General features: G+C 32.6%; 1 protein-coding gene across 2 annotated transcripts in view; it reads left to right on the forward strand.

Moving 5' to 3' along the window:
* Positions 1–13367, forward strand: part of LOC114759680 (60S ribosomal protein L37a-1) — a 30264-nt gene extending 16897 nt beyond the window's left edge. Inside the window, exons 1-6 of one of the 2 annotated variants that reach the window (XM_028948894.1) lie at positions 66–70; positions 11003–11023; positions 11626–11665; positions 12370–12458; positions 12536–12618; positions 13116–13367. In XM_028948894.1, the coding sequence (XP_028804727.1) occupies positions 11021–11023; positions 11626–11665; positions 12370–12458; positions 12536–12618; positions 13116–13179 (279 nt within the window). In that variant the 5' untranslated portion in view covers positions 66–70; positions 11003–11020 and the 3' untranslated portion in view covers positions 13180–13367. Of the gene's footprint in view, positions 1–65; positions 71–11002; positions 11024–11625; positions 11666–12369; positions 12459–12535; positions 12619–13115 lie in introns of those variants that run through there. The other variant, XM_028948893.1, reaches the window with a different exon arrangement.
* The last annotated feature ends 1477 nt before the right edge of the window (positions 13368–14844 follow it).

Below are 14844 nucleotides of genomic sequence, written 5' to 3' on the forward strand. Positions count from 1 at the left end.
CTCCCTTTTCAAAGTACATTTATAGTTAATGAAGTTCAACTCATTTCAAAAGGATACCATAATAGAAACGACACAAGTGATGACTTAGAAGAAATCTATCATTAATTTCGTTACCATGATTAACATTCCTAATATCTCAACAATAGGTCCCCAAGTATCATGCCTTGAAAATGATGCTACTAAAAAGCCCACATAAAACTAGGTTTCTGAATAGTACTCATAATATAACATAATAGTCAATGTGGGTCTACCATCACCACATGCGCAATCCTAAAGGCCTCTAGCTAACTACCAGTACTCAACTATAACAATCCAGTGAACAAAGTACAAGTCAAAAGTCAAATATCCAAACAACATAAAGTATCCAAAATAATGGGGCCCTTGATGGCAATATACAACCCATCATCATATATAAAAGAGATGGAGGTAATACAAGAAGCTATAAAAGTTTAGGCCTTTGGTTGAATTCTTTCCTAATGGCACAACCCTAGAACTTTCACTTGAAAATATTAATAACTCTAGGGTGAGACATAAGTCTCAATAACCAAAAGTCCAACTAATCATATGTACCAATACATATTCCTGAGGTGTCAAATGTGTCAGTTATAATGAAACAAATATATACACGTAGGGCTATTCATGGGATGGATTAGGACCGGGACAGGCCCGTCCAGGTGAACAGTAACGAGATAACTTTGTTGTCCCGTGTCCTATTTTGTCCCGGTCTTAGTCGAGATGGGACGGGACCGAAACGTCCTGATTTAATTTTTTTAAATATTTTTTTTGAGTTGTTGGGCACAATAAAATCTGATTTTTTTTTCTAATTGTAGTTTTTTGGGCTTAACTCTTGTAAAAACATCTTTTTGTTTTCTTTTTTATTTCTTTGGGCACCCTTAAACAAAACCCCAAAATGTTACATATAATAATCATTAAAAACTCTAATAAAAGCTTTGAACACAATAAAAACTTGTTAAAAATTCTAATAATCAATGGTCTCAAATCATCAACAAATATAAAAACTCTAAATAAATGAGTCCGTAGTTCCATACAATAGTCTGAAATTTTAAAAAAAATGATATTATATAAATATGATAAAAAATTTAAAAAATAAAAGGGACCGGGATAGGACCAGGACAAGATGACCTTGTCCCATGTCCTGTCCCGTCCCGATCCCTTTTTTTATCCCATCCCGGTTTGTCCCGTCCTGTCCCAATAAGGCTGGGACCGGAACGGGCCAATTGGGATGGGCCGGTGTTGAACACACCTATATACACGTCTCTCATAAAACAATAGTTCTTAAAGCTCAAAACTTAGCTCTCAGGTCTCATAAAACATATTTCAATGTCATTATGTAAATACAATCCCAATTACCATATTCTCTCACTATAGGGGAAGTAAGAGCCCAAAAAGCCAATATTTCACTTTGGGAGAAAGAGCCAAGAGGTTGATCCCTGTCACATTCAGTAATATGGTAATTAGGAGTAAGAATATTCCTAAGTATTTAAGGGCCAAAATGATAGGAAGAAATAGAAGGAAACAATTCCTAAATATGTTAGTGTCAAGGCAAAAGAATAATTTCCAAGAGTTATGGTTAGGCTTATGTAATTTTGGAAAATATGTTAAAAATTTCTAAAAAAATTATGAAATAATTAAAGAAACTAGAAAAATGCCCCTTGGACACTATATTAATTTTTAAAGGAAGAGTTTTGATGGGAAACACTCATTATGATTTTCTAGTCAATTATGAAAGCTTGACTAATTAAGGAAAATTGGTAAAAATTAATTATGAAAAAATATTTTTGAGCCTCAGAAAATTGAGAGAAAATAGGGACAATGTGCCTTAAGAATTAAATGATAGGGTATAAGTGGTTTTATACCCAAATTACTCCTAGAAAATTCACAAAGGAATTTAAGGTCGAATTAGGCCAATTTACGTTTTTATTTGAGAAAATTTCAAATAAATATTTTGAAGGAAAATAAAATTCCAAAAAAATTGATATGGCATCCTAAGGAATTATAAGAGACTATGGGATTAAAAAAAATCTCCTTAAATATTCAAAGATTTTCCTAATTTTCATGACAAATAGAGAAATCCCTGTGAAGAGGAAAAATAGTTTTTCTCTTTATAATTAGTAGAAATTTGAGATAGTAACAAAAAAAGGGCATTTTGGGGGAAAAAATGAGAAGAATGGATTATGGATCTGATAGAAAATAATTACAGTGGCCAAAGTACTGTAATTATAGAAAAGGAATTAAATTCGGAACAAAAGTGTACTAATAAAGTAAAAAGTAAAGTCTTGTCCTTTATTTGGCCCACAAGTTGCCACTTGTCAAGCCATCAATGGAGAGGATTTAAAGTGTCAACTAAGCTTAGATTTAAGGTTAGTAGGTTGTTGCATTGTGTTTTTTGCTTAGTTTCCTTGATTTGGTTGGTTGAAAAATCTGTTCTTCCCTCAAGAGTGTGCTAGCTAAAATGTTAGAAGGTTAGGGGAAGGAGGTCTTGATGTTAAACCTAGTTAAAACACATTGATTCAAGGTTATTTCAAGTGGTTTTGAATTGTTATTTAAAAGATTGCATGTTGGGTTATTAAGGGGTACTGTTCGGCCTCTTCATGATCTATATCCTAGGATGAGTTTTTCATAGTTTTGATGCTTTCATTGTATTTAAAATGAAAAATAGTATAGGGTAAACCTAAAGAACAAGCATTGGAAGCATTAGAATTAAAGTTGAAATTTTTAGAGTCTAAGACCCCCCCATTCGACCAACTCTAATTTTTGGGGAATGAGTTTCTTTTCATGAATCCAAGTTTATATTTGGATTCTACATAAAAAAATTATATAGGATTGACTTAAAAAAAAAGAATTTTTAGGTTAAAGAAAACAAAGATCCAAAATTCAAATAATTAAGGGTTAAAGGGTTACTTAGGTTTTGCTATTGAATCTTGTGTGGTTTGGATTGTAATTTGGCTGCCCCTTTTTGTGCAATGTGATGTCTAGAATTTGATATTTGTGGAGGAAAGGAAGAAGATCAAAGAACCAAGAAGCTATTAGAGCAAGGTAGCAAGATTTAATTAACTACTAATATTAACATTGTATTGTTTATTATTGCATGGATGATTGCTATTATGTGATTGAACTATGATGATTGTGATGTAGCTACTCCTTGCATTTTATTGCCTTGGCTATTACATGTTAGAGATTGCTTAATTATAAGAGAATTAGTTCTTCAATAGTAGCTAATGCTGAAGTGCATAATGATGATACATGCTTGATGTTATAGTTGATTGTTCTTGCTATTGGGATTTCAATGAAATCTTATTCCTTCCCAATGTAATCCAATATTCTAAGGGTTGAACCATCCAAGAAGAAGCTGCAAATTTAAGGGTGAATGTGGTGTTAAACCATGAAAACACCTGACTTTTGGTAATGTATAATTAGATATGCTTAGATGTTATAACCCTTGGATCTACATTTTGACTAAGTTACTGGATGAATTAAATCACAAAATTTGGTATGCTTATAGTTCACATCCAGAGCTTCAAATCAATAGGTAGAACATTAAAAATGAACATCGATACGATTTATAATGATTTTTCAAAGTTAAGGTTTGAAATCTGGGAAAAAGTTTTTAATTAATGGAACAATGATAACTTCCATAAAACTCTGGCACTGATCTAGAATGAACTGGTCCATGAGGTTATTTTTTCTTGAAAGAGAATTCGAAGAGCTTTCTATAAAACTTGGAAACACTCCATTTCAATTTTTCTAGAATTAGTTATGATTTTTTAAAATTAGACAGAAATTTTAGATTTACCAAGTGCACTGTATTTTCCATAAATTAGCATCCAAGTTACATTTTTATGAGCTTAAGGTGATCCAAAGTAGTCAGAATTAGTTCTAAATAGACTCTAAGATATACTGAAAATAAGGCATAACAATCTCTCACTTCAAGGGATATAAAAGAACCCCAGGGCCTATTCCCCACTATGGGGATAAGAGTTAAAGAGGCCGTTCTCTTACTATGGGGAATGTAAAAAGTCAATCATCATGTATTAATAGAGGTACTCATTACGTGACAGTAATAGACACAGCTCATCAGCAATTTTCATCACATATATCATGCTCAAGAATTCAACAAGTAATCAATTCCAAATCACATAATCCATTGTTAAAGCCTATAGTGATAACATGATATCATAAATTCTAAGGATTATATTTTCAAAGCTCAGTCCTACAAGACTTATTTAGTTCCACTATATCAATATAATTCTAAACGTACACTAACATATCTTTTAAAGTAACAAAACTACTTATAAAAAACATTTTAGCATATATAATGAGTGAAAAGTAGTTATCTCTTACCTACGTAAAGATCAGCTATCACAAATCAAGTTAACTAGTACATAACAACACCAATAATAAACAATTTACATAAACACACAATGAACGCATATTAGTTAACAACTAATAAGGTGGTTAACAATGATAATTGGGGTTACATAAACACACAATCAACGCATATTAACTAACAACTAATAAGGTGGTTAATAATGATAATTGGGGATTCAAAATTCCAAGTCAACCCTCACCTCCTCTCAATTTCAAATTAACCAAACCAAATTCGATACACCATCCTAAAAAGTCCAACAACTCATCAAAAATCTCAATTAACTTCCAACTATACCAATTGATCAAAAGCTCTAATTTGTTCATCTAGGGTTTATCCTTAAAAATACCTAAATATGAAAATCAATTCAAATCAATATTGAAAACCAATTAGACATCAATTCTAACTTGTATTAACATAACCCAATCTTCAAACTTTAATTTCAATCATCATATAATAATAAATAATCAAAATATCGATTCAAGAATCACGCCTTAGCTTAAATCTTCACCAAAAAATGAATTCCAATAAAAATTAAACCTATTAAATACTTAACCTAATTCCAATAACTCATTTGAACTCAAAAGATTTGGTGAAACTTCAACAATTTTAAAATTTCACTCAAACCTAAGATTTTCAAAACTTTAAATATGAAAAACTAAGAAATATGGGTAGGAAAAAAAATGTTAGAATGACTTACTTAGGTGTTGGGAACATCAAAAATGCTTTCCCTAAGTCGAAAATCAAAGCCCTAATAGAGTCCAACTTGCCACCTTACTAAACCCCTCCATCTTTTTTTTTTTTTTGTGTTTTTATATTCGATTTATAGTAGATTTCACATGTTCGTCACAACCAACGACTTCTTTACCCATAGCTAATGACACAAACAGGATGACTTGGTTTAAAAAATTCATAACTAATTCCATAAATCTCCAAAAATTACAAATTAGAACTCGTTAGAAAGTGCGAGATGTCTAGTATTTAATGCAAAAAAAATCATTTAAAAATATTATCATTTATTCTTTGAAAATTATGAATTACAAAAACTACTCAAAATTTTACAGGTAACAGGGTGACCTAATTTTAAAAATTCATAATTAATTTTATACATTTTCAAAATTTGTGAATTAAAATTTTTTGCGAAGGTTGAAGTGTCTACTTTCATATACAAAAAGAATTATTGAGAAATATTATTGTTTGACTCTTTAAAATTTCTGAATCCTAACACTGTTACAAAAAGTCTAAAAGACATTGCTTTCAATCATCATTTTTTGTATTTTTATGCTTTAAATAACCTCAAATAACAATATTCGCTTTTTTCCTAAACAATTCAAAGCTTAATCACTTAGGTTTTCCCCCCCAAATCAAGCTTAAATATCACTAAATCTTAGCTTAGAATTTCAGTATGTTACATATATCGCCTTGTTTGACTTGTTTATGCAACCCTTAATACTTAATTTTTCTCTCCACAAAACTTTAAAGAAGGTGTCAAATTCCCGTACACCTCTTGTAAATTACCTAATTTGCATTGTAAATTGCTTTATTTTAGTTGTTCATACAACCTTTGACACTTAATTTTTCCTAGCAAAATTCCCCTCTTAAAACTAAGGATTTACTCGCTTTAAAGCTTTTTTAATCACTATTATGGTAGAAAAAGGAAACGATTAAAATAGTTACCATAGTAGAAAATGTTCTACTCATTTCAAAGGAAATTCGTGATGGAAAAGAAACTATAAATGACTTAGAATGTCTATCATGGACATTTAAAACTCCTATTGATATTCATACAAATTAATATTTAGAAGAAGGAATAAACTTGCTTTTGAAAGTGTATATAAATGTAGGAATTTCCCATCACCGGAGGATGCAAAGCCATATTAGAAAGGGTTTAGCCCTAATAACATGGTATTGGTAATAAAAAATGAGGCATTGTTTACTACAATTAACACATTTTTAAATATCTCAAGATAGGCCTTTAAGCATCAAACTCAGGAATAGGAATTGCAAACCAAAGCCTACTCTGCAACCATGTTACTATATCAACATAATCAGCATGGATCTACAGATAAGTCATATGTATAAACTTAAAGCCGCTAGCCTACTATTAGCACTTCATTAGAAATTTAGAAATCCACATTACAAGTTTAATAAATATAACTCTAATCGACAGAGATTATGCAAAAGAAGGGACCCTATATAGCAATACACATCTTATCAACACATATAAAAGAAAGACGAAGGCAATACAAGAAGCTATAGAAGCTTAGGCTTTCATATTTTCCCCTAATGATACAACCCCAAAACTTCCACCTAAACACATTAATAACCATAAGGTGAGACATAAGCCTCAATAACCAACAGTCTAATTTATCATACATATTAATACGTGCTTGTGAGGTGTCAAATGGAATAGTTAAGAATTAGTAACAGTTCTTAAAATCATAAATCAATTCTTTGAATTTGTGGTTCGTAAATCAATGTCATTGCACAAATGTAATCTTATAACTACATTTTCTCACTATGGGGGAACAATCTCTCATTCTAGGAGAAAGAGCCAAAAGGAAGATCCCTCACTATTGGGGGTGTAAAGAAACCCTAAGACCTGTTCTTTACTCTACGAAATATAGGGAGCCAACCATTATGCATTAATGGAGACACTCATCATGTGATGGTAATAGATACAAATCACTCACCAATTCCTATCATATGCATCATGTTCAAGAATGCATTCAATCAATTTCCAATCACATAATCCATTTCCAAATCAAAACACATAGTGATAACATGATATCATGAACTCAAATGATTGCACTTTCAAAACCTAGTTCCACAAGACTTATTTAATTCCATTATAGCAACATAATTCCAAGTGTATGCTACATATTTCTTTTTCATAATTTTAAAGTAATAAAACTATTCACAAATAACATATTAGCATATATAATGTATGGAAAGTGGTTACCTCTCACCTAAGCAAAGATCAATTACCACAAATCAAGTTGTCTTGGGGATAACACCACCAATCACAAACAATCTACATAATCATATAATCATCACATATTAGTTAATAACTAATTAAGTGGTCAACAATAATAGCTTGGGACTTAAATTCCTAGCTTAACCCAAGTCTCATCTGAACTTTAACTTGATCACTTAAACATTCAACACACTATCCTAATAAGTCAAACAACTCTTAGGAATCCTCAGTTGCCTCTCAATAACAACAATGGATCAAAAGCCTCAATTTCTCAATTTATGGCTCATCATCAAAAATACCCAAGTCTGAAAATCAAAACAAATCAATGTTTTCAACCGATTAAATATCAATTCTAACTCTCAGTAACATAACCCACTCATCAAAACTCATTTTGAATAATCATATTATCATTAATTATCATAAACCTTCTAAAATCACAAACTCTAGCATTCAACTATCTGAAATCCTAAAAATCTAGAGAAAAGGGTAGAAATAAGGTTAAAAATACTTACTTTGATGTTTGGAAAATCAAATATACTCATAAGGACCAAAATCCATGAGCCTTAGTAGAGCTTCAATGTCCCATTGAAGAACGAACCGTTAGTTACTTTAGGTCTACTTCAAAAATTAACCAAATTGATATAGTACAGTGCATGATCCGGGTCGTATTCACTTTAGGGAGCCTTTAAAAATGTCCTAAGTAACTAAGTATGTAAAAGATAAAGAATTGACTTGGAAAGATATTGATTTTCTTTTTAACTAACTAATTGGAAAAATTTAAAAGGATGCAAAATGAGTAAGTAATTTTTGGATTTTTGGTTTATAAAATAGATATGGATGAGGTGTACTCTCCTTGATGAATGACTCGCTACTCTTCCTAGTCCACTAAAGATTGGTTCATTTGTACCTAACTAGACTAGCACCACTTAATTGACCCAAACAAGTGAATGCATAGACCTAGCTTGACTTTAAACCACAAGGATCAAGAACTAGGTAATTCACACTATTGATCCAACAACCTAGCAACCTAGCATTGTCATTGGATTTTCTCTACAATCTCAGTGTACCACTGACCCAACAAGTAAACAGAAATTGAGAATAATGTAGGCGTAATGTCAAATACCGCATTCAAGAACCAAGAGTCAAATGAATCACAATCACATAACATGTCATAATTCAAGAAACACAAATCTAAGGTAGGTATCAATCTCCTGATTATACATACCAATAATAATCTCCCCTAAACACATCAATTTAAGTCCTAGTACCATAGAAACTCAAATAAGCATATACAAGAGAGTGGAAACCGAAAATAGATACAAATGAACTTCCCTATCAGCTCAGGAACTTAGAGTAGCTTCGTCAGACATCAAAGAGTGGGGAGATCATGAACTCATGGCTGGAAGGTAGTTACATCGAGCTCCACGCCTTCTGTCAACCATCAAATTGCAACCTGGAAGTGAGGATGCGTCGGACATGGGGGAATGCAGAAGATGATCAATGGAAGTTGCTCGAGAAGAAGAAGAAGATGAAGGTGATAGACGCCGTCACATTCCTCTGGTCCTTCTTTCTTTCTTTTTCTTCTGCTGTCAAGCTCCTCAAGTATTGCTTGCGCCCCTCGTCTTGGTTACCTAAATGAAGATGATGATTAATGTGAATGTTTTAGGGTAGGAGCAAAACGCAACGATTTGCTCCCCCTTTTTTATTTATTTTATTTTATTTTATGATTTCTTCTTTTTTTATTTTTATTTTTAAATTCCTAAAAACCTGCAATCAAAATTTAAGAATAAGGTAGCATTAATTATCTTTAAAGATCAATCAATCACAATTATGACAAATTTTCCCCTATTATGCACTAATTCAAGTTAAAGCACTTTAATATGAATTATACTCAATTAATGCAATTAAGGACCAATAATAATGACAAAACCTACAAAAAAAATATAAAAATGCATGTAAAAACATGGGTTTGTCACCCACCCCCCAAATCATCTAAAAATCATGTCTAAAATTCATGATGCATTAACTGCAAATTCACCACGGCAAACCTACAATGAATGGCACTTAAGAAGTGCCCTTTTCACTCAAGCCATTCGCTGTGCTGTTCACTGCAACATACTCATGGCGAATGTTACACAACAACAAAAGATCTAACTTTAAAAATTCATAACTAATTTCACACACCTCTAAAAATAACAAATTAGGACTTTTTGGAAAGCTTGAGATGTTTATTTTCCAATTTAAGAGGAATCACTCAAAAATAAAATCATTTGATCCTACAAAATTCTTGATTTCCAAGGCTACCAAAAAATGTCTAGGTACATGACCTCTAATAATCGATCTTAGTGCTTCTACGCCTCAAAAATCTAAATTCAACTACCCAATATCTCAATTTTCTCAATAATCCCAGCTTAATTGATTCTAAACCTTGAGATTAAAAGCCTGGGATGTTACACCCTCCCAAACACTTAAATGGGGTTGTGAATTTCTTCATTGTTCTTGTAAATTGCCTAATTTGCATTATAAATTGCTTTATTTCAGTTGTTTATACAATCTTTAACATTTAATTTTTTTCCTCCATCGAACCTCAAATAGGATTGTAAATTTTCTTATTTGTCTTATAAATTACCTAATTTACATTATAAATTGTCTTATTCTAGTTGTTTATGTAGCCCTTGATACTTATTTTTTTTCCCTCCGTAGATCCTCGAACGACGTTGTGAATTCTCGTATATCTCTTGCAAATCACTTAATTTGTTTTTCCTCCGTAGAGCCTCAAATGGCTTGGGTGGCCCGGTGGTAACAATCCTTTTAGTATGTCAACTGTCAAGGAGTCATGGGTTTAAACCCCCATTGGCCACCTTATTGAAAAAACTTTCTTCAGTAGTTGGAGCTTTATCTGGCCAATCACTAGAAACAATATAAGGGCCACTACTAAAAATAAAACCTATTTTTACATTACCTTATTGACACTGGTCATTATACCAACAGTATAATAATTGAGGTGAGGACATTTTTTGTAAATAATGAAATAATTTTTACACAGGTTGAGTGCACATCCCATATAATATTAATTATTTATAGCGAATGTTTTGGAAATTGATTTAAATGTTGGTTTTAAACAGTGGTTATACTAAACAAATGGTGTAATTAATACGAAGATTAAAAACTGAAGAGATGAGCATATCTCTTTTGTTTTTCTTCTCTAGAGTAACGTGTCTGAAGTTCATAATCATAGGACGAGAAAGCCTGTCAAACTAGTAGTAGGAAGTGAAAGCTCATGCCACTTAAGAAGCTCCAAGGAGCCTTCAAGAGAGAACCTAAAGAGAGCACTTTTGTCCACAACTTGCTTCTCTTACCAATTATTAGTTAAAATTTATATTAAGATGAACTATTAATGCCCATAATTTAATATCCAATTTTGCCTTCGGCCTAAAAAAAGTATTTTTCTTTTAATAATAAAAAATTGGGCACAAAAAGAACTCATTGAGTAATAGCGCTTGGGACAAAAACGATGTCGTATGAGGATGGCAATAAACCCTATCTCGGTAATACACATATATAGGTTCTCCACGCAAGTGGGTGCGAGCGGCGTTTGGGGGCCTTGTTACGTAGTTACTCTCTTCCAGTCTCCACGCCCGCTGCAGCTCGCGAAAATGGTAAACCTGCTGAGATTATTTGAATACCACATCGCTATTCTTCTTTTTCAATTCCTGTGTTCTTCAAGTGTCAGAGATTATTAATCCTTCGTGTGAAATTTCAGTCTTGATGTGATCTGCTAGGGGTTGTGTGCGTGTATGTGTATATATGCTGGGTTGATTTGAGTCTAAGAAAGCAAAGAACTTCTTTTATGGATGGTCGTTTCTATTGTGGTTTCATTAGTGGTTGTTGTTGGTGTGTTACTTATATGGGGATCAATTAGTGTCTGTTCAATGCCATTGCTGGATCTTAACTAGTTGGAATGCCGACCCATCGAATTTCCATATGAATCTCCATTTGATGCTTCGGATTTGCCTTCTAACGTGAGGGACTTGCATTTGTCTCCAACTATAACATCTATTTTCATGTCTGTCAGTTGAAATCAAACCCGAAAGAGTATAGTAAAAAATGATAGCGTTATTGTTTTTGCACTAAGGTTTTCGTAAAATATTTGGGTAAATGTAATTTCTGTTGGCTTGCTTTTATGAAATCCTTGGTTTTTTGGGCTTTCTCTTGTTGGGTATGCCAATGTTTTGCTCATTTGTTTTCTCATCTTATGCAGACAAAGAGAACCAAGAAGGCTGGTATTGTTGGGAAATACGGTATGTCAGATTTCCTTTTGTTGTTTTGGTCTTGAATATTGAATTCTTTTATTTCAGTGAAAAGAGGTTATTAGCTATAGATGATGGAATGGAGTACATAGGAGAAAAAACATGTTTTAAATGGTAGTTAATATCCTTTAAGTTGCCACTTGAAGGATTAAATGAGATGTTAGAATGTTTGCACTTACTATGCAAAAGTCTAAATTGGAGCAGCTAACTTACTTCGTCAGGGACCCTATGTGTCTGTAATTGTGAATTCCATACCCACTAATGGTTAATGGTTAACGCGCTTATCTTAATTCATGATTAGGGATCAATAATTTCTAACTGTCAGTTGGTGCTAGTGGATTTTATAAGTTGGGGCAGTGTCGTTATTTTTTCTGGCATTTTATTCTTCCATTCTTCTGTATCAGTGAAAAACTTTGTCCAGTCTGATTATCTTATGAAGTTGATGGAACAGGTAATGGATAATTTTGGGAGATTGACTTTTTAGGAATTTTAACTTGCTAGCTGGATATTACGTATATACATTTTTATTCAGTGCGAAATGATTCAGTTATGAAATCTCATAGCAATTTTTTTCAGACATATTTCTTCTGTTGCCAATTCATCATTTTTGGCTTTTGGGTTCTTGATCTGGTTTTTGTCTGGTCTATGATCGGTATAGTTGTCTAGGTGGTTTTAATTTTTCTCCTCAATTTCAGGCACCCGGTATGGTGCTAGTCTCAGGAAGCAAATTAAGAAGATGGAAGTGAGTCAGCACAGCAAGTACTTCTGTGAGTTCTGTGGAAAGGTATTCTTTATACCTAAAATTATGGTATTTTTGATTTATTGGATGATGCAGACTCTAATAAATCTTCCCTCTTACAGTATGCTGTCAAGAGAAAGGCGGTTGGCATATGGGGCTGCAAAGATTGTGGGAAAGTGAAGGCAGGGGGTGCTTACACTCTGAAGTAAGAATTTTCTACCTTTGCCTGCATTTTCAGCAGCGTGTTTTCTTGGGATGGGCCAATCTTTTCAGAAAAAATTCTCTGAGTTTTCTGAACTTTATGTTATCTATAGATAATCTCCTTAAGTTTCGAAACTTTGTAATGAATGCCCCTAAACTGTTACATTTATGCATACAACTCCACTAGTAGTTTTGCTCATTACTTATTGCATACATCTTTTTATGTTTGGGGGGCTTATGCACACACAAAAATATAACTTAAAGCTTGATGGGGTTATATATACACACCAATGTAATTTAAGGGGTATATTATATAATTGAGGGTTGAGGTTTATCCATAGAGTTGAAAGTTTAGGCGGGTTTGTTATTAAGTTTTGAAAGATTGAAGTGTTATTTGTATATGGTTAGAAGTTTAGGGGAGTTTTGTGTAATTTGGCCTATGTTTTATGATAATTATTCTGTGTTTGATTCCTATCGATTTAAACATGTTCATTTCGACAGTACTGCAAGTGCTGTCACCGTCCGGAGCACCATTCGGAGGTTGAGAGAGCAAACTGAGGGTTGAAAATGAATGCAAGCATACATTTTTCAGGCATATTAAGTATTTTTGTAATCCTTGGAGCAGATACTTTGCTAAACTTTGAGGTTTGTTGTCAGGCATTTTGCCATATTAAGTTTATCACCAATTCTTGGTTAAGCTAACTGTGTTGGTGCTTAATTAATTACTAGCTGTTTCTGCTTCTGCTTATGCTTGAGAAGTTCTGCTGTTTAGTCGGCTCTCGGTTTATATGTCAATCTTGTATAACTACCACAGCTCAATTACCATGATAGAATGATATTTGACTTAAATACTTTAAAGTAAATGAAAAAAAAGGGACTACTCGCTAAGCGGCCGTTTGGATTGGAGATGATCAAGTGATTTTGAATTAATATGTTGAAATTGATTTTGATTAAAAAGTGAGCTTCGTAAGCTGATTTCTGCTGGGAATAAATTGAGATCCTAATGGCATATGAATGACATTCTTGATTTTTAAATATAACTTCATATCTACAGTTTTGAGTATCTTTCTATAATTATAGAATGGTTGTTTTTAAGGAAAAAATGGTATCTAATTGTTTCAAAGTGTTTTCCAACTTAATTTATTATTACATTGATATTGATCCACCTAAGTAGAAGTTGAGTAATCATATAAGATCGATTGGGTTGTCTAATTTGTAATATCTCAGGAGGATGATGGAGCTTCTATTTAAATAAACACTTGACGACCGCTTCTGAGTGTAGACGATTAACAATGTTAACCATGCAAATCGCAATATTCAAGTTTTTCCTACGTAACTTGAGAATTATTGGGCAATGGCAGGGGGGAAAAAAACAGAAAATTACTTGGGAAAAAAAAACAGAAAATTACTGGGTACTAGGGCAGTGTAGTGTCGTTTCAGACATTTTTTGCTTACAACTCCTGTGTGTTGTACCCCAAAAAAAAAAAAAAAAACTCTTGCGTGATGTGATTCAAAAAATGAAAAATAAGTCTCTTTCCAAAACAATAGGAAAAAAGCAATTAATTTAAAATTTTGTAAATTGTCTTGTATATATGAGTACAATGCCACCTAAAATTGTCTAATAATATTTTTTTAAATAAAAATTAATTTTATTCAACAAAGAAACAGTGCTCACATACAAGAGGCTTCCAGCCCAGCCCTTAACAGGAAGTGCAAGAAAGCCCAAGATTAAAACAGCAACATAAAGTTGGCCCCGGGGGGGAGGGGGGAAGCAACATGAAAATGAAGGGCGTATACTATTAATCCTTATAATTTTTAGGGAAAGTTACACTAAAAGACCTTAGAATATATAAAATTATAATTTGGGTTCTTAAATTCATAAAATTACCGCAAAAAACCAGAAATCGAGTCTTAAATATGAATTATGAAATGTTGAGAAAAAAAAACAAAAATACTCTTATCTTCTTTCTTTTATGCCCCATTTGGTATAATGAAAGAGTTTTTGATAGGAATGAAAATAAAAGTGGAAATAGAAATAGAAGTGGAAGTGGAAAAGGAAATGAGTTAATAGTGTATTTGGTATGTTCATGGAATTGATGTATTAATTTTATTCAATTTACATATTTATATTATGAAAAGCCTAAAGTAACGCTGAAATTTAGAGGGGAAAAACTCAACCCATCAAACGCCACTATTGCCAAAGTCCCCTAAGCTTTGCCGCCGTCAATGG

This window comes from Neltuma alba, unplaced genomic scaffold, assembly GCF_004799145.2.
Source record: "Neltuma alba isolate B1F8T4 unplaced genomic scaffold, ASM479914v2 tig00010877_pilon, whole genome shotgun sequence".
NCBI classification, from domain to species: domain Eukaryota; kingdom Viridiplantae; phylum Streptophyta; class Magnoliopsida; order Fabales; family Fabaceae; genus Neltuma; species Neltuma alba.